Source organism: Hermetia illucens, chromosome 1 (genome assembly GCF_905115235.1).
Source record: "Hermetia illucens chromosome 1, iHerIll2.2.curated.20191125, whole genome shotgun sequence".
Lineage (NCBI taxonomy): Eukaryota > Metazoa > Arthropoda > Insecta > Diptera > Stratiomyidae > Hermetia > Hermetia illucens.
The window spans coordinates 189,676,546-189,696,595 of record NC_051849.1 but is presented as its reverse complement, the minus strand read 5'-3'; the positions used below and the strand labels follow the sequence as shown (position 1 = coordinate 189,696,595).

Below are 20,050 nucleotides of genomic sequence, written 5' to 3'. Positions count from 1 at the left end.
TGATAAGTATTTTAAGTTTGGAAAAACTTCCACTTGATGAAATAACTACGGAGCAAGAATATGAAATTCTTAACAAAATTTTCATCAACCAATTGGAAGACATAAATGTCCAAGAATCTCCTGTGAGTGAATATGAGGTACTCGAATGCAGAAATGCATTGGGAATTTTTAATCCAGAAGAAATGGGTTCTCAATTGGAGGATGCAAGTACAGAAATGATTAATGGATCTTCGAGTAGTTCTATGGAAGTTAAGAGCGAATGTCAACAATTTATGCGAACACCAGCTGTTAATGTATCGTATTGCTTAGGAAATACAAACAAGGCAAGTGGAGCAGAAAATGAAAATAGTCAGACAAAACCTGCAACTATGACTGCCACTGAATTAGTAGATCCCGAAAGTTCGAACAAAGCAACCCTCAACAATTTGCACTTCACCGAATCAAGGACGATTGAGTTGCTTTCTGCTCCTAAAAGGCCAGAATTTCGAGCAACTGTATTACAAGTGGCTGATCCTGACCTCATTGACTATTGCGTTCTAGATTATCCTCAGGAATATCCCAACTCAGTTCAGCTTCAGTACCTTACAGAGGTACAACATTTTCAAAACGATATCTTTCAAAAGAAATTTGCTTGGCAAAATTATCGCAAAATCATCCAAAAAGAAGTCACTCCCAAAATGGATATTGAAAAACAAACTCTTAAGGAAACGAAATTTCAGCAACCAATTAGACCAACACATTTCAAAATTCAGCCACTCCCGTATTATAGTTCATCATACAAATTCAATTTTGGCACAATTTCTCTGGGACAACAAGTGAACTGGACGTTTGACATATTTTACCATGGCCCAGGGAAAGCAAATTTTTCAATACGGTCATTGATTGTCATTCCAGGGATGAAAATAACGTTTTTGGAGCCGAGTTTTGATTGTGATGGGTAAGCAAATTGTTTTTTTATGACATCTTCGTTGTTGAATCTATTAAGTTCAAATGCTTATTTTGATATTGATGAATATAATAATATAATTTCATTATTATCATCAACAGTACAACGACCAGTGTTCAATCTAGGTTTGCCTTTGTAAGGAACTTCCGATACCCCTATTTTGCGCCGAGATCCACCAATTCGATATCCCTAACAAATGTTTGACGTCCTCTCCGCTTTCTCTTTCTACCATAGTTAGACTACCTCCATCCTCCTGTTGGAAGCTACAAATTCAAGTCTCCCATGAATACATGAGGACTGACAAGTTTATTGTCTTGCAAAATAAGAGCTTTGACCCTATGGACCCTATGATCGTCATAGCTGTTCAAGGTTTTAAGGTTATATTCTTATATGTTTATTGTTTTTAATTGGCCAGTGTTATTTGATGTCACTGTTGTCATCACTTTTTGAGCTGACGTCGCCACCATGTATTTTGTCTTGCCTTCATTAATGTGCAGCCCAAGATCTCGCGCTAATTGCAACCTACTCGATGTAGATGAAGAAAATTAGTACACCTCGGATTCCTGTCCCCATTATGTCCATGTTCTCCATTATGTCCATGTTCTCCATTTCATAAACCTATTGTTTCCTCCCGGGCCCCCTTTTCTGCCTGCAAACTTGCTTCTTCGCTTAACAGAGTTCATAGTTCATCTCCCAAAGCGTCCGCTTTCTTTGAGATTACTGCATTGCCCCATATAGAGTATTCTTCCGTAACATTGCCAGTTTTCAACCAACTTCCAGCGATTCATTCCGCCTTTATCCTTCTTCGTCTCCAGTTTTTCGTTAGCGACTGCCAAACAGATTTGGAGATAGAGTTCGGTACCAAAGTTACTGGTGCTGGTTCAACAAATGTTTTCCAGGTTTTGCGTTCCATCGTGACCAATGTACGCTCTCGCCCTGTACTACGCTTTGTTGACCAAATCAATATTTGAAAAATTTTTAAAGAAAACATCCTTTTGAACACATTTTCAAACATCTTTTTGAGGTGACCTATATGGTTGATAAAATAGTCACATCTTCCCATTTATGCGTTTTTGTTAGTCTGGTGGTACTTTTAATATGAGATATCATTGGTAGCGTCATTCTTATTCCAAATTCCATTCTCGGAAGAAGGTTGATAATAAATATGCTGGCATGCTGTTCCTATAAAATGCTTAAATTCAATATGGTCACAAATTCTTATTTGTTGCATAGCGCGTGACTACCCCTACATGCTGTTCCTGTAAGTTCCCGGCAATGTGCTTCAGTTACTCTACGATTTTCCGAGATACTTGCACTCCTCCACTATTCCACGCCACGTAGTTCCAGAGCGCCCGACCTGTCGGTCATCCTGGGATGGTAGGCTCCATTGCATAATATAGCCCGCAATCCAGTCGTCGCCCTTCTTTAAAGTCCACTGCTTCATCCACTTTCTAATCAGCACTAACCACGAAGCTGTTATCGGTTTTGAAAACACAAACGAACGGCTATGCACTCTGCGATTTGAAGGCAAATTTAGAAATATGTCTCATTAACGTTCATGCTCTTACAGAAAAAACTACAGAGCCGGAAAATTATATCTTCTTCTCGAAGCCTGCCCAGGTATGATATCAAAATCATTCTTGGAGATTTTAACAGTCAAGTAGGGACGGAGCCCGCATTCAGGCGATACGTCGGCTCACATAGTTTACATAACACGGACTGTCGATTATCCAACTAGCAGTATCGCATGTAATGTTTATTGGAAGTAACTGGTTTCCGCAGAATGTAGTCCCCAAATATACCTGGGCCTCTTCAGATGGTACCCCTTCCAACTAAATTGATCATGTGCTAATCGAACGCCGCCACCTCTCAACCTTGATGAATGTCACAACATATAGGAGGCTAATATAGACTCGGATCACTATCTCGTTGGCATGGTGCTCCAAGTTCGATTATGAACACCACCTCGAATCCTCTCTCACAATCAGGCGAGAGTGAACACCGAAACTATCCATAACAGACTACTCCATGACATCTATAAAGAGGAAGTATTTGCTCAATAACACAGCTAACAGAGTTCCTGGAGATGAAGCATCAACAAATGATTTTCACAACCACCTGACAAACATACTTGGCCCAGTCGAAAAAAAAAGTCGGAACCACTGGACAATGAATGTCAGTTAGCAAAGGAACGGACGCGCAGAGACCTATTACGAACTTCGTCCAGTGGAAAAGCGACTTCACAGAAGGAAAAAGGAACCAACAAATCTGTCAACTCGAAAAGTGCAGGGAGTAACCGCACCAGGCCCGGAAGCTTTACCAACAGATCAGCAGGATGAAGCTGTATACACCTTGATGCGCATCATGCCGAGACAAAGACAAAAATCTTATATCTGACCGTACGGGCATATTGGAGCAATGGGTTCAGTACTTTGATGAACTGGTTAACAACCAAAATACCGGCGAGTTGTAGATCCCGCCAACCAAAGACGACGAACAAATGCTGCCACTACCAACCATGGAATAAATTGTCCGGGCTATCCATCGGTTTAAGAATCGTAAGCCGCCAGGAACCGATAGAATTACGGCCGAACTGGTTAAATATGGAGGCGACCAACTACATCAAGCTGCTCATCAACTTCTGCTCAAGGTGAGGGAAAGCGAATCAATGCCTGATGATTGGCAACAAGTGATTATCTGTTCAATGCATAAAAAGGGGGCGCAGGGTAGCAATTGAAGAGGTATCACATTGCTGATTAATATTCCCCGCATCTTGCTCCAGCTTCATATGCCCCGAACAACATCGGCCTATACCAAAGAGGCTTCATTCCGGGCAAATCAGCAACAGGTCAGAATTTCTCTGTGTTGCAAGCGATGAAAAAGCTGTTAGTATATGACCATCCGTTGCACCATCTTTTCATTGCCACAAGAGAATTCGGTATCTTGACCAAATTGATAACACTAACAAAGCTGATCCTGACGAATGTGCAATCCAGATCAAAACAACAGGATCACTCTCGAAACCATTCAACATCAACAACGGTCTAAGAAAGGTGATGCCTTGGTCCTGAAAAGTGATCCGCGATGCTGATGTTAATGCGAGAAACACCGTCCTCAGCAAGAAGAATAACCCGAGATGAAATCCACGTACTGTTGTTGGCTGCCGACAGAGCCTATTTCAGCTTACAAAACTTGTACCGCTCACTATTGGGTCGAAGCTCTTACTATACAGTCCTCATGTATTCCTCGAAGACGTGGGTTCTTAGCAAGAAAAATTGCGATCTCTTGGCCGCGTTTGACAGAAGAATCTTCCGAAGAATTTTTGGCCCCCTACGTGAGGATGGACGATACCGTAGTCTATATATTGACGAAATTTATAAGCGAAACCAGGACCGTCTGATACCGACCGTACCTCAGATGAAGTAATGGCACAGGTCAGGACACCAGACAGCTTTTAGGGATATGGAGTTGGTGGACCTCGGCGTAAAACCGGGATGTCTAGAGTTCCTTATTAAAGCAGACCTAGACCGAATACCGGTTGTTGCGTCGCTGATGATACTGACTTATGACAATCAAATTTTTTATTTGTTATTGTCTTAAGCAAGAATACCCCGATCATACGATGTAAATATGAACTGATAAAAGCTTGGATCTTTGGAGTAGTAGCTGGTGTGGAACAGTCTGAACATGACTTTGATGTTGAGATAGTCATATTTCCAAACATTGAACAAAAGAGCAACGGCGATTTTAGCGCTGTTCATGCGTCGAGGGGCTTCAAGTTTCATGTCATCCGGGCACAAATAACGCTACTTAGATATACAAATTGATTAATGTGCTCGATGTTCGATTAATACACATCCGAACAGTGCGATGATCAGTCAGACTGAGAGCCTTGGTTTATTTAGAGTTTATGTTGAGTCCAACTCTGCTTGCCTTCTTCCCCGAATTCAGAACAGTTAGGCCAAGGATTATGATTCGATGAGAGATCAAGCGGAAGTCATCAGCCTAGTTGAGGTGTTTGAGAAAAAATGGTATTATGCATTACACCGCTCCACGTCCTCCATCCTTGGGGGTTTAACGTGAGCACCTGTCTGGACGACTTAATCCCACGGTCTTCTTAAGACATGGATTGATTTTGTGACCACAATCGGAGCCCCGCTGAGACAAGCAAGTCTATACTAAGTACATGGCTGGTGGATGCAAGACCTACCTAAATCTCTACCGAACTAAGGAATACGGCACCCGTGTTGAAACTCAACACCACGCCGAGGCCCGAAGGTCTCCCCTCGCTTGTGCATAACGAACAACCCCGAAAGCTCCCACTAGGGGGCCAATCGCAAAGAACTGAGCTGTACCCACACACAACGGAAGTTCACCCGAAGTATGAGAGTCCAGGGGCTATCTCGGTTCGCATGATACCAGTATACCCCTGGTGAGGTTTCATGACCAATTTGCCTCTTCAGATGAGTCCCCGTGCAGACTCGGGTCTGATCGCCCCGATTAGGCCTTTGGAGCATTCGCCTACTGCATCACGGCCGGCAAGCCAAACTGAGTACAGCGTCTCCCGGTGCCACGACTATGGAGGTTCTCCTCGGCCACTTGGTTTTGATTCAGCCGACAGGGTTGTCGCCCCGTCTTCCTCACCGCCACCTCTGAGCACCACATGCATTGAGAAGAAAAATCCAAATTTTGCTGATCGTAGCAGATCAGTCGAAACCCAACTGACCTTGTGGTAAGCTCTGCACTCAAATAGTATGCCGCTGATGACGAAATTGTCAAAGCCCACCTTACGATTCAGATCACCCATCACGATCACAATGACATTATTAGGAAGCCTCTTCAGAACTACCTGTTCAATATCCTTCTCCACATATAACAAGTATCCTTCTCCATTATGTTGAAAATCTTTGTTAATATCCCAATATGTATTTTAGAAGCTTATTTTGTTCCATCCGATACGATCATATCCACTTTTTCAGAGTTCACGGTGATTACAAATTCACGATATACAACAACGACCTCAACCCAAAGGAGAATTACAAATATCGCAGCATTAATAGCCGAAGTTCTGAAGAGATTCAAAGCATTCGAAATGATTGTGGGGATTGCCAGGGAAAGGCTTTATGTCACGCTCATTCGTATGACTTCGATCCTTACTTAATTCATACGCGAGAAACCAATGCTCTCAATCGACGCGCTATCAATGAATTCTATTCTTGGTGGAATAATCCTAATCGAGAGGTTAAGGACCCGAATATTCACTGCGAACTTTTCCAGGAACGATTGGGAAAAACAGCGTATAAAATTTTCAAATTTAATATAGACTTCAAGCCAACCTCAAACTTTTATAACGATCCAACGTTTTTTGAAGATTTCATTTATATCGATGTAAGTATGGTCCAGCGTATTGGTCGAACAACTGATTAAACGGTTCTTGTTCCAGATTCACTTGGGTCCTACAGTGCCAATTCTGCTTCAAGGCACTATATCTTCAGCCAAAACAAGTGGTTCTGAATCAATGAATGAAGAATGAAACCGCTTATCTATACCGTACATCATTAAAATTATTTACTACTTATTGTTTGAGAATACACTTTAATTATTTTATAACAAATTGCTACAATTCGCCACCTTATAAATAAATTGTGATTTAATAAAGGAAACCATTAATCAGTGACTTCTTTCAACAAACAACATTCAATTTGCGAATAAAATAATGAAACAAAGCCAAAATAGCGAAGGACATGCCAACAGGAACACCCGCTGCTTCTATCCAGTTCCAAATTCTGTTTATGAAAATATAAGAAAGAAATTTATTGAAACGATGTGGATATTCTGGCCTTCAAGCTACTCACCCATAGAATTCATCTGATATCTCGAATGGTTTTGAAACAGGTATTTCACCACATTCTGTGACTACAACGTTTTTCATCGGTTTGTCATCGGTATCCGTTTTTGTCTGAAAAACATACATACTCTTACTTTGTTGCATAGGAATCACAAAAATCTATTAAAAGACATTGTATAAAAAATATATATATTTCGCAACCTTAGTAAGCTAGATGTCTGCTTAGTTAGCTAACTAGTACACGGAATAAGGAAGGAAAGGAATAAGTGGAAAGGACAGATATATTAACATATGACAAACATAAACCACATTGATCAAAAGTTCAAAAAATTTAAAATGCAAAATTATTTATCAAAATCTATATTTTCCCCTTTACTGCCTTTACCGATTGACTACAAGGTACTTACGCCAACGTTTAATCCAATCTATGCTGTGTGCAAGAAGAATATATACACGAGATTTAGCTCTCCCCGCATTCTTTGAAATTTTATGGTGACGGAAAATCATTGCACATCCTTGACCGCGATGGGAGTTGCACGGCAAAAATTCTCCCCATAAGGGCTGGTGTTAGTGCCGTGTATGTGATGCACTGTATTGGTGTGTGCCTACGTGCTTGCGAGTTGCTACGAGAACGTGGCAGCATATGTCATAACAATGGACATTGCACAGCCGTTTGTGGCTTTTCATATCCCAGCGAGAACCAAAGTCAAAGCTATCTTAAAGATTCATTTCGAACTAATGATAAATCAAGATCAAAACTCCGCCATGCTATTAACATAGTATGCTGGTCCCAAGCCCAGGTAAAGGAGGAGGGTTTGAGGCAACGTACTCTGTACTATCCTCAGTAAAACAAAAATAAAATGCTGAGATCAGGGAAAGAGATAAATAGAGTATAGTTGGAGTTATTCTACTATGCTAAATCCTACCTGATCTCTCTTGGTGACAGGCCCCGCGACAGGTCGACCAAGAAAATGCATAGAATGTCGTTACAAACATGATGATTGGATTAAGTCACAGGCCTCGGAGAAATGCTAGGGCGTCCACCTCAGTCGACGCGGCAGGACGGGCCCCGGTCCTGTCGAGAAATGGGCAAGGGTTCTTGACGCATGGACGGCGTCAGGACGTAAGCAAGTTAGTCCGCACACAACGAACAAAACAAATACATGTCTGCACGCTAAATGTTGGTACCCTAACTGGAAAGACCGAGGAACTCGCAAGAGCCCTTCGGAAAAGGTGCATTGACATCTGCGCTCTGCAAGAAACCCGATGGTCTGGTTCCAAAAGCTGCGACATTGAACGCGAACGCGGTAAAAATGGCTACAAACTTCTCTATTTTGGTAACCCACACACTCAATATGGTGTTGGCATTGCCATCTCACAGGGTTTCCGTGATGCCATTAAAGAAGTCGAACGATTTGATGATCGGCTGATGAAGCTCACCATTATATCAGCTGATCGCACTATTCACTTCTTCACCGCGTATGCACCACAGACAGGCCGACCTGATGCCGAGAAAGATGCCTTCTGGCAACTTCTCGATGAAAAGACTTGTCACGTGCCTGCTGACGATTACATAATCATTGCCGGCGACCTTAATGGTCATGTGGGTGAAAAGGCAGATGGTAACAGGTGCCATGGGGGAAAGGGGTTCGGAGCGCGCAACGAGGGTGGCGAGCGTATAATCGATTTTGCGGACACCCATGACCTTGTACTTATGAATACATGGTTCATCAAACGATTGTCTCATCTTCCCACATTTTATAATGGGAACAATAAAACGCAAATCGACTATATTCTCATAAGACGTCAACATTTTACCACTGTCACTGATTGCAAAGTCGTTCCCTATGAGACCATCGCACCTCAACATCGGCCGTTTATTGCTGTCCTGCGAATTAAGCCACCGATAAAACGGCGTGAGGAACGCACTGACCCGCCGCGCATTAAATGGTGGCGATTTGGTGAGAAGAACGAAGAAACGGTCTCACTCATACGATTGCCAACCATTACGAATGTGGAAGAATCATGGAACGAAATGAAAGACACGATCCACAAAGCGGCCTCTGCAACCCTCGGGGTCACCAAGCCGGGTAAGCGGTACATCAACCGAGATACTTGGCTTTGGAATGATGATGTTGAAATGAAGGTCCGTGAAAAGAAACGCCTCTACCACAAATTCCTCGACGATAAAACGCCTGCTAATTGGCAAATTTATAAGAATGCCAACCGGGAAGCAAAGAAAGCGGTCGCTGTCACCCGAGCGAACCATTTCAAAAATCTTTACGATAAACTGGACACTCGGGATGGCGAATGAGATCTGTACCGACTTGCTAAAAGCCGTGATGAACGCACACAGGATATCGAACACTTCTGTTGTGTTAATGACAAGAACGGTACTTTGCTTACTGATCGTCGAGCCGCGACGGATAGATGGCGAGAATACTTCGAGCAGATTTCAACTGAAGAATTTGCTCATCCTCCACTTCCACAATCATTGCCGACATTTGGAGCAGTTCCACCAGTCAGCGCAACTGAAGTCGAGGAGGCAATAAAACAAATGAAATCGGGGAAAACAACAGGACCTGACGACATCGCATCTGAGCTCTGGAAAGCAAAGAGCTGGGACCCAACACCGTGGCTGAGTGAATTCTTTAACCGGGTTATTCAGGAAGGAAGAACACCATCTGACTGGCAAGAAAGTTCCACTGTTCCAATATGGAAAAGGAAAGGTAGTCCAGCAGAATGTTCAAATTACCGTCCGATCCGGTTACTTTCCCATACCATGAAGATTTTTGAACGCATTCTTGACAACCGTATTCGCGAAATCGTTGAAATAACCGTGAATCAAGCCGGATTTGTCAAGAACTGCGGAACTACTGACGCAATACACGCTGCGCGGTTACTCATGGAGAAACACCGTGAGAAGCATCGCCCTCTTTACATTGCCTTTCTGGATCTAGAGAAAGCGTTTGACCGTGTACCACACGAACTCATCTGGTATGTTTTACGACAACACTTCGTGCCAGAAGAACTCGTGCGCTGGGTTCAATTGCTCTACCACGATCCGAAAAGTAAAGTTCGAAGTATGGCGGGTGTATCAAAACCGCTTCGTATCTCTGTTGGAGTTCATCAAGGAAGTGCCCTCTCACCACTCCTCTTTGTCCTTGTTATGGACACCGTCACACGGGATATCCAACGTCCAGCGCCCTACACACTGCTTTATGCAGATGATGTTTTCCTAGCATCTGATAGCAAAAATGATCTCGAGCAACTTGTTCAAAAATGGAATGATCGCCTCATGCAACACGGTCTCAGATTGAATTTAAACAAAACTGAATTTTTGACGACCGATCCCCATGAAACAGGCACAATCACTGTCAGCGGCAGTGATCTGCCCAGATCTGAGCGATTTAAATACCTCGGGTCAACGCTATCAGCCAATGGAGAGCTGCGTTATGAAATTGCTTCACACATTAACGCAACCTGGATTAAGTGGCGTTCCACAACTGGTGTCCTTTGTGATCGACGTATCAACGAACGGCTCAAATCTAAAATTTACCGCAATGTTGTCCGTCCAGTCGCTCTCTATGGTTCTGAGTGTTGGCCGACCATAAAAGACAATGAACCGCGTCTCGCGGTAATGGAGACGAAGATGCTACGTTGGACTAGTGGCGTCACACGTTTAGATCACATCCGAAATGAGGATATCCGCGATCGTTATGGGGTTGTACCGATAGTGGAAAAATTGCGAGAGAGGCGTCTTCGATGGTATGGTCACGCGATTCGTGCAAACGAGAATTCACTTGCAAAGATTGGTCTGAACATCGAAGTCGATGGTAAACGACCAAAAGGCAGACCTAAGCAACGGTGACTTGATACGCTGGATGGGGATTTGAAAGCCTCGAGATTGCACTCAGATCAGGCATTCGATAGAGCCAAATGGCGAAGCCGATCACGACGAGCCAACCCCGCTTGTGAACGGGACAAAGGCTGAAGAAAAAGAAGAAGAAGATCAAAACTCCTCTATATGAAGCTTGGTGGAGGGAAACACACGAGGAGCAAATAAGTAGATGCATCCAAGATCAATGTTTCTTATGCATCGTTTTCCTGCTGAGACAGGATGGGGAAACACTCTAAGAAAACCATCTAGGCGACATTGAAGCACTGATACCCCAATACATTAACCGCGTAGGTACCCACCTCTTATCTACCTCATCCCTTCCCGAAAAGTACAAAATGAAATTCCGTGCCTCTTCGACGCTGGATTTGCTTCTTCTGTATATAGGCTTCTCGACTCAGTGATTGGTAGTTCTATCAGAGTCATCTTCGTTTCTTCCACAGTTAGATACTAGACAGCTACCACACTCCCCTTGCCCCGCAAAGGGGGAAATTAGTGCGAGTCCGCACGATTTCAAATTGTTTTGCTCTTGAGCATGAGCGAGATGTAACGAAAATCCGATCAGCTGTGTTTGACATACCGCCCGGACTTGCCAATGGATTGGTGAGATCGGCAAGTTTTTGCTTATGCATAAGTGAATACGTGAGACAACTTTTTGCTATATGGGTGAGCACGCCATAGTACCAGAATAGCAAAAGCTCACCGATCTCTGTCTTACCAATATAATTTGACGAAGATTATCTCTTTTCCTCGTTCAGCGTCTCTGATGTGTATAGATAAACTTCTGCAAGCCCATTAGCAAGTGGGGTCGTTTTTGTGTGGGTACTGGCTATAGTAGATCTTCTGTGGTTTCTTCTATTACCCCCTCTCAACTTCTGAAATGGGTTCTCCGTAGTAGTTTTTTGATTAGAACAAGCAGAAAGAATTTGTAAGGAATCAAATCAAGTAAGTTCCGTATCTGTTGGATGGTGGGCGTTACGAGTTGGGTCACAAATTGTGAATACTGATGCAAAGACCCGCACGCAGTTTCAATGTACAATGAAGATTTCAGGTCAGCAAAGTTCGCTCCACGTCGACAAGCTTGGTTCTGATGACAGATTATAGCCATTTGCAATATGGCGGCGCTTTTCGTTTTCGCCTGTTACTTTTGAATGTAAATAATTTGATTGAATTCGTTTTGAGAACTGCGGAAGGCACTATCTGCGTTGCAAGTGCAAATTATTAATATCACATGCATTAGTTCCGTCGCTTGCATTCATAAAACATAAATGTAGGCCAGAAGTATGTGCACTTTTAGTGGCATCTAGTTGTATGAATTTCATAACATAAAATATATTAGGATTCATTCGCTAATTTTAGAAACTTGAAGATTGTGTGTAATACCGTGATTGCATAGTGCATAGTTTATGTTATGAAAATCATCAATTGTCGGAAGGACGGTTCAAATCTCACTGGTGACAGAGGGATTTGAATGAATACCCGAGTCAAATCAGTGTAATAATCTCATGCGAGCGTAATGCTGACCACATTGCCTCCTACAGTGTACTGTAGTGTACTGTTTTTCGACATGCTATAAACGATAAATCCAACCAATTATGTCTTATAAAATGAAATCAAAATATGCTTATTGAAATATTTTAACAATTCTGACCAAAAAAAGGTTGCAAACATATTTAAATTTTCTACTGACCGGAAAACCATTTCCCTGAACAACTGATTATCCTTGCGTGTTTTATTCCCTAACGTTTCACAGATAAGATGTCAGCGAAATGCATCAAATGAATATTCCTGGTGTGTTTTTTGACGGGTTTAGGGTTTTCCGATTGACAAGCTATAATCGACTACCCGCAGAATGACTAGACTATAACAGGTGCCTTGAGACAGTTTCCTGCTGAGCTTAAGGGGCAGATTCATTAGATGCAAGACAATATACAGAAAAGTAAAAAAAAATCCTAGTTACATATGGACAGAGGGAGAAGCAAATATAATAAATTGTTTAACTTATGCTGAAAGCTAAGGAACGTGACAGAACCAAAGTACCTAAGCTCTTTTTAAAAAAAAAAGTCCGGTTGGATTTACGCTGTACAGATTCAAGAGCGCGACAGTCAAGGCTGCAGAAGGGCCAGACAACATAGCATGAATGTCTGTGACAAGGAAGTTGAAAAGTGTTAAGGAGGGGTGAATTGAGGTAAAGTCGGGGTAGGAACGTAAGATGCAACCAGACATTTTGGATGCTCGATTAATGTCAATGCAGTGGGAACTCAAACGAAGTTTGTCATCAAAGATTACACCCAGGTCTTGAAAGGAGGTCAGTTATGAAAGGGGTTGTCCCCAAGAGTATAAGAAAAGGATGTTATGGAAGGTTTAGGTGTATAGCATATCCAGTGATATTTGCTGACATTCAGTTTAGGAATAGTAGGGGCCAAGTATGGAATTTTGGGGAACACCAGGGGAGGAACGGATCCATGAAAAGAAACGGAACACAGGAACGTTATGAGAGGTAGGAAGAAAGCCTAGAGATAATTTAGAGGGAAATTGAGTACAAAGAGTTTTAAGAGGAGAACGTTGGGGTCAGTGGTATCAAAGGCTTTGGCGAAATCGGTATAAATAGCGTGTACCTCCTGTCATGAATTAAGGAAGTTGATAAATACCAAAAGGTTTGAAGCACTAGAGCGGTGTTTCAAGAAAGCATGCTGTTTTTTCACAATGAGGTGACTGAAATGCGCGATCAGCCAGTCGTAAACGTATCTCTCGAGGATTTTGGATCAAGACGAAAGAAAAGGGATGGGACGGTAGTTCACAACTAGTGAAGAAACTCGGGTCTTGAGGATAGAGATGATAAAGGCCTCTTTCTGAAGATGAGGAAAGTAGTACTCTTCCAAACTTTTGTAGAGGATAATATACAGAGCGAGAGAAATGTGTTGTCAACAGTTTACAAGGAAGAGCATAGAAAGCCTATCGGGTCCAGATACGACTTTGGTGTGAAGCTTACCAATGAGAAACCCAACTAAGGAAGGCGGAAGAAAACTTAGAGCAAAGAAGGTCACAGGATTGTTGTAGGAGAAGGGAAAGATTAAGTGCGGTCGCGGGAATGCGAGTGTGGGACCAAAGCGGTTTCAATTTACCGCAAGGAAGGGCGGCCTCAGCACGCAACAAGTATCTCTTGTTCTCTATTTTAATCATCGACTTCACAGTGAAGCGCATATCCTTGAAACGGGCAAGGCGGACGTCATTCTTTGAAATCCGAAACTTCTTCCGGAATACATGTTTCAGACAGACGTTATTAAGGATCTCCCTGGTGAACCAAGTTGGGTAAGAGCGAAGACAAGTAGAACAAGAAGGGGGACATAACAGGAGACGAGATCAGGCAGGATATTAAAATGGTGCCAAGAGCTTGATCACATGTAGAGCTTGATAATGAGACCATTAAAGTTGGCTTTCCGGAAGAACAGAATTACGCGCAGCTTTGGTGTCTGAGCGGGGGTGAACTCTGCATCAAATTCAAATGGGGAGCTGTGAATGTTAATTTTGATATAGGGGAATGGACAAGGAAATAGAGAGAGTTGGCGCTTGGGGAAGTTGGAAAGGACGAGATCGACAGTATGGCCCAAAAGGTTTTTCCAGGTTTTGAAATTCAGGGAAGAACAAGTATTCATTAAGGAAGAGAGTTGAAGGGAAGAATGGAAGAGGTTATTGGAAGGAATAGAAAGGCTGGGATTAGTAGGCCAATTAAGCATGAGGAGTTTAAAATCTCCGCAGAGAAAGAGCAAGAAGGGAATTTGGCAATAAGGAGTTCCGGCAAGCTACAATAAAATAAGATACAATAAACGGGTGAAAGTTGGGCAGGGAGACACGTAGAGCAATACAATCATATGATGAGTCAGAAGAGGAAAAGACGAGTTCGCCCTGGAGTTGATTTTTAATTACAATAAAGAATCCACCGTCAGTGCACTTACACGACGCAGTGCGGTTCCTGTCGCAGCGGAAAATGAAATACCCTTCTGGTAGCTCGGACTTCAGTATATTGCCATCAAGCCAGGTTTCAGAAACGCAAATCACATGATATTGTAGGTCCCCAGCTTGGTTCTCCAACCCCTTACATTTTGATAAAACAGACGGGCAGTGGACGCAAAACTATTATAATTACATTGATCGCCTAGGCAGGCGGGGTGCCCTAAAATTTACGCTTGTACGGCTTAGTAAATACACCTTCCATCCAGAAAGGATTGCCGATTGTGTCACATTTGTACGGATGAGTGACTTTAATCAAAGCTATAACTCGGTCGGGGTTACTATTATTTTTCAGTTGGACACAAGGCAATGCTGAAAGTGCACCGACTTTACTTTTCATATAATCCAGTACCACGTCCGTAGGAGTGACGAACGTAAGCCTTGAAACAAACAGGTGTTTTGGAGGGAAGCCCACCGGTAACCCTGGGCTGCTGGCAAGATTGAATGAATTGCCATGATTTAAAGCAGCTTCGGGGAGTAGATATTCGTGGGCGATGGAAACGATGTTAAATGGTAGTACAGTTGTGTTGTAGTTCATAATCTACAGAGCAGGGTACGAAAAATCAGCCGTTGAGCAGGACCGCAGCGGAGACGGTGGTCAGCCCCAGCCCCAAAGGCATTTCCTCATTTCTCATATGTGGGTGAATGTAACTGCTGTAGATTTGGATGCTGTTGATTTTTGCCCTTACATCGGTTCATATCGCGCCGTAGTCGATGAATCGCTTCCCCTAGTAGCGCCACCATAATTTTGATTCGGCTTATTTGGCAATAAGTTATTCGGGTAATACCCGTGGATACCGAAGGAACGTTAGTGCACTTACCCAAGCATAACCACATTGTCGCATGTTGACAATTTTATTTGCACCGGTAGCAAGCATTTGGGAGAACCTGATGAGTTAAAACTGGTCGATAGGTTAATGGAGCATTGGTCTGACTATTGGAAAAAATAGCACAACGTTTCTAAGAACAAGAAATTTAGACAGAGGCGTTTGACCAAAATACATGCATCGATTACAGTAAGACACGGCCCGAAATTTAATTTTATTTCTAACGAAACTGAACATCATTTTCATTATCATCACACTCAATGTGTGCAAGCGCTAAGCTTACATCCACGGGACCAACACAAAGATTAACACAAACAAAACTACTTAAATATGAAAGCGAAGAAATGATAATACCTTTTCAATTGTATGCAAAACACCTTCTCCATCTATAACTTTCCCAAATACCGTATGTTTTCCATTGAGCCAAGGAGCGGCCATTGTTGTAATATAGAACTGGCATCCGTTTGTATTTGGCCCTCGATTTGCCATCCCTATGAATCCTGAACCTTTATGTTCAACCGTCAAGTTTTCATCCTCGAAGTAATCCCCATAAATGCTGATAGATCCGCGACCATCATTGGACACTATATCACCGCCTTGAATCATAAATCGGTCAATGATACGATGAAACTTCGTCCCCACATAGGTCCTCCCATCTATTCCATTTAAGCAGATTTGTCGGAAATTTTCAACTGTGCGCGGTGCATCTTGCCCGAACAAACCAAAAACCATCCGGCCCAAAGGTTTGCGATTAATTTTCACTTCCATATAAATTTTAGCAGTTCCATTGTAACGAGTACTATTCCCGAAGGACACTAGATAAAGGACAAAAAAGCAGAGAATGAACATAGTGACTCTAAGTGTGCACAACTTAAGCTAATGAAAGTTCAAGAAAAGACTGACATCAATAAAGTGAGAAATAGCCCAGGCGAATCTACTCAAGAGGAAGCCAGTCAAGTTACCTAATAATATCGATTTCTTTTATAATTTTCTCGTGTAATTTCTCTTTGGTATTACGTTAAGTGCAAGAAAAGTGAAACTTTAAGTAATATCCAGAAACTTAAAGTTGAACTTTAAAGAAATATACAATATAGTTTTTATGGAAAACCCTTGATTTATGCCGTGTTTTTTTTCGATAATACATATGAATAGTTATAGAGAATGTCCTGTTTATGATGGTAGAAATTTTTAATGTTGGATAGTAGTACTTCTATGAGCGAAATTGGTCCATGGAATGGCATTCTATCTTTTACCATTACAGAGTTATAGCGTTTTTCATGAACAGCGTTAGAAAGCTCGACCTTCCCAAAAAAATCACAATTTCCCACTCCCTCAATCATTTAATCTCAGATTTGATACCACTTTCGGAAACTACATAAAATTTCTTATAAATGAATACTTTTTCAATTGAAAATGTTATCATCGCTTCGAAGATATAACTGTTTAAATTTTCAAGAAATTTCAAAATCTATTTATTATCTAAATTTCAATATGCATTACTGTAATAATACTTTAAGCTTACAAACCTGCAAAGTTGATAAAAATTTACCACGGTTTGCCCCATGTAAAGCGTAATATTCCAAAATTCTGCGTAATTAAGCCCATCATATGATCATGTCATTTGAAAACTAACATAATGAGGGTGCTTTTTACTGGGGTGGAGGTCTCGACCATATACAGCCAATATGTAAGGAGGAGGAGACAGCCCAGCACTTCATATGCTGCTCGGCCTTCTCAGATCTCAGACGAAGAAGTTTCTTTCATCGTAGAATTTGCACACCTTCTGCTTCTGAAGAATGTTCTCGTTTTCACAAAACCCTGTCCCTGCTGTCTGGACATGCATTCAAACTTAACAACGTTCTACATTTCGCATGGCCCATACTTTGAACGTGTTTATGTCGAAAATACGTTTCCAAAAATTCTCATTTTGCTCAGAAACTACTGGATCGATTTCAATATTTTTAAGGTTTTATGTAAAACAAACCCTTATTAAAATCAATTCACTGTCTGTCTGCCACACGCATTTTTCTCCAAAACGGCTACACCGTTCCGAACGAAATTTGGTGGACAGATGGGAACTATACGCATACAACGAGTGGCATAAATTTCGGTGGAGTTTAAAGGGGGGCTTCCCATATATGCAAAGGGGGATTCAAAAATTTTTTCTCACCGGATATAGTCGTGTAGGATTTCAAATGAAAAGTCTTGATTAGTACTTTCCGCAACTGATATTAGTTTTGTCGTGAGTTGCAAAGTACGCGAGTGAGGATCAAAATGTACGCACTTAAAGTGAGACAGGGCTTATTTTCGAAAACTACCCAACTTAAAAATCCGAAAAAGATCGGGGTGGTGCGCTCAGATGAAATCTAGGCCTCAAAATATGATGTAGGCTATAATGTAGTGCATGATCTTACCAAGTTTGGTGGAGATCGCACTATTACTAACAAAGTTATAATACCCCAAATTTGTTGCTTCTTTGAAAATTGAAGACTATGAATGTCAATATCACCCGAAAGTGGATACTCTCACATAATAAATGGATATATTACGTGCTACGTACTAAGAAATACACAAAACCTTTCGTACCTGAAGCGTCCAACTTCCGGTTTCCCGACTTGTTTATATTTGATGTTGGTTAAATTCTTGGCATTTGCTAATGATATTAAACTCAGAGTGTGAAGCGTATGAGGTTGACCATTATCAATACAGGGCTTTCCATCAAATGATTTATTTAAATTGCTTTCTAGAAAATAGAGGGCAATGGAATTTTTATCTATATTACACGGAACTGTCGTGCACTCGTCGCTCCTCACATCTTTTTCTTTTTCTTCAGCTTTTGTCCCGTTCACAAGGGGGGTCGGCTCGTCGTGATCGGTTTCGTCATTTTATTTTATCAAATACCTGATCAGGATGTAACCGGGAGGCCTTTAAATCCCCATCCAGTGTATCAAGCCACCGTTGTTTCGGCCGGCTTTTTGGTTGCTTAACATTGACTTCCATGTTCACACCAACATTGGTAAATGAATTCTAGTTAGTGTGAATTACGTGACTACACCATCGAAAACGTCTCATAGCATTCACTGATTAATCGCTCAGTTCTGGCAATGGCAGTCACCTGCCCAGAACTGAACGGTTTAAATATCTCGGCTCAATGCTATCAGCTAATGGAGAACTGCGTTATGCTCCTCACATAGAGAAACACAAAACCTATTTGCCACACCCAATTTATTCAGAAACCGCTGGACGGATTGTCACGAAAATTGATGAAAGCGTGTGGTATGTTGTTTCTTTTACATACAACTAGTGGCGCCATTTTGTGCTAAGTTTGAGGGGTGCTCTCCTTGCATGTGAGTGGAGAGTGCAAATTTTCTTTTTGCACAGAATCTGGCCACGTGGGCTGTCAAATGAAAGGCTCAATTACCACTTTTCGAAACTGGTCCCATATTTGATATCGCGTGAAATGTAGGGGTGTGAGGGCTCAAAATATGACCCCAAAAAGTGTAACAGGTCTCGTTCTCAGAACCCATCCGATCGAAAAATCTGAAAAATATCACAGTGGTATATCTAAACGAAATCTAGGCCTCAAAATACATTCCGTTCCGATATTTACACAAATAAAGTTAATAATTGTATATTAGCATATTTTAGAAATTTAGCCGGAAACTCCCCTTAAGTTCATGCTAGAAGTACAAAATTTAGCAGTGGTATAACGAATAATATAAGGCATATCTTTGGGAAGTTTGAAGGAACTATTATTAACAAAGTTCTAGAAGGTGAAACTTTTGTGTGAATTTCGTACATTCTAAAACGTGACGTCATCATAACATATCAATTCCATTTTCCATTTGAAATTCAGACTTTTCCATTTCCTTTCAAGTTTAATACCACCTTTTTACCACTGGAAGAGGATTAAATCCCCGCTCTTTGAAAAAAATAAACAGCTTATCAATTTTCTATTATTTTCTTAATAGATCATGGTATTCAGTCTGGGAGAAAATATAATCCCTCAATATGTTGTTTTTTACTATAATATAATCTCTAGATATAGAATGTAAGTACACCATGTGACTGAACTTAATTGTCCTGTTTCCTGTAGAAATTCATTAAAGCCCACTCACAATCGAGAGGACTTCCCAAGTATTAAGAAATTTAAATTGAGGCGTTGCTATTACTTTCAGACACTTATCTGTCCTAGAGGACGCCATTAGATCATTATATTCTCAGACCGGGTCATTAAAGCAATGATGGCTAATGATAGAAAATTTATGGGCGGTCCAGATTTTTCAAAGAATCGCAGCTCTTACCCGATAGTAAAAGTTAGTATTAAACTTTTTAGTTAAATATTGAAAAAAATCTGAGTTGGATTGGAAGAGTCTGAATTTGAAATGGAAAATTGTGAAATAGATTCGGTTGGTTTGGAAAGTTCTGAAATTAGTTTGGAAAATTCTGAATTTCACTTGCAAACCTGAAAATGACTCTGTTCAGTGTCCAAGTCCGCTGATTCCCGCTAGCAACTCCGT

General features: G+C 41.5%; 2 protein-coding genes across 2 annotated transcripts; one reads left to right on the top strand and one right to left on the bottom strand.

Moving 5' to 3' along the window:
- Positions 1-319: 319 nt before the first annotated feature.
- On the top strand, positions 320-6,619 carry LOC119660917. Its single transcript, XM_038069893.1, has 3 exons — positions 320-937; positions 5,926-6,334; positions 6,390-6,619. Exons 1-3 carry the CDS (start codon positions 369-371, stop codon positions 6,477-6,479), a joined length of 1,068 nt encoding a protein of 355 aa, XP_037925821.1. The 5' UTR covers positions 320-368; the 3' UTR covers positions 6,480-6,619.
- LOC119660923 (peptidyl-prolyl cis-trans isomerase, rhodopsin-specific isozyme) lies at positions 6,497-16,440 on the bottom strand. The gene is made up of 3 exons (XM_038069907.1): positions 15,885-16,440; positions 6,802-6,905; positions 6,497-6,732 (listed from the first exon to the last, which is right to left on the bottom strand). Exons 1-3 carry the CDS (start codon positions 16,377-16,379, stop codon positions 6,630-6,632), a joined length of 702 nt encoding a protein of 233 aa, XP_037925835.1. The 5' UTR covers positions 16,380-16,440; the 3' UTR covers positions 6,497-6,629.
- Positions 16,441-20,050: the final 3,610 nt, after the last annotated feature.

Coding starts and splice junctions, on each gene's coding strand:
- LOC119660917 (XM_038069893.1), top strand. CDS start 369: ATGACTGCCACTGAATTAGTAGATCCCGAAAGTTCGAACAAAGCAACC. Junction 938..5,925: donor CCGAGTTTTGATTGTGATGG/GTAAGCAAATTG, acceptor CCACTTTTTCAG/AGTTCACGGTGATTACAAAT. Junction 6,335..6,389: donor AAGATTTCATTTATATCGAT/GTAAGTATGGTC, acceptor TTCTTGTTCCAG/ATTCACTTGGGTCCTACAGT.
- LOC119660923 (XM_038069907.1), bottom strand. CDS start 16,379: ATGTTCATTCTCTGCTTTTTTGTCCTTTATCTAGTGTCCTTCGGGAAT. Junction 6,906..15,884: donor TTTTGCATACAATTGAAAAG/GTATTATCATTT, acceptor TATGTTTTTCAG/ACAAAAACGGATACCGATGA. Junction 6,733..6,801: donor ATATCAGATGAATTCTATGG/GTGAGTAGCTTG, acceptor TTTCATAAACAG/AATTTGGAACTGGATAGAAG.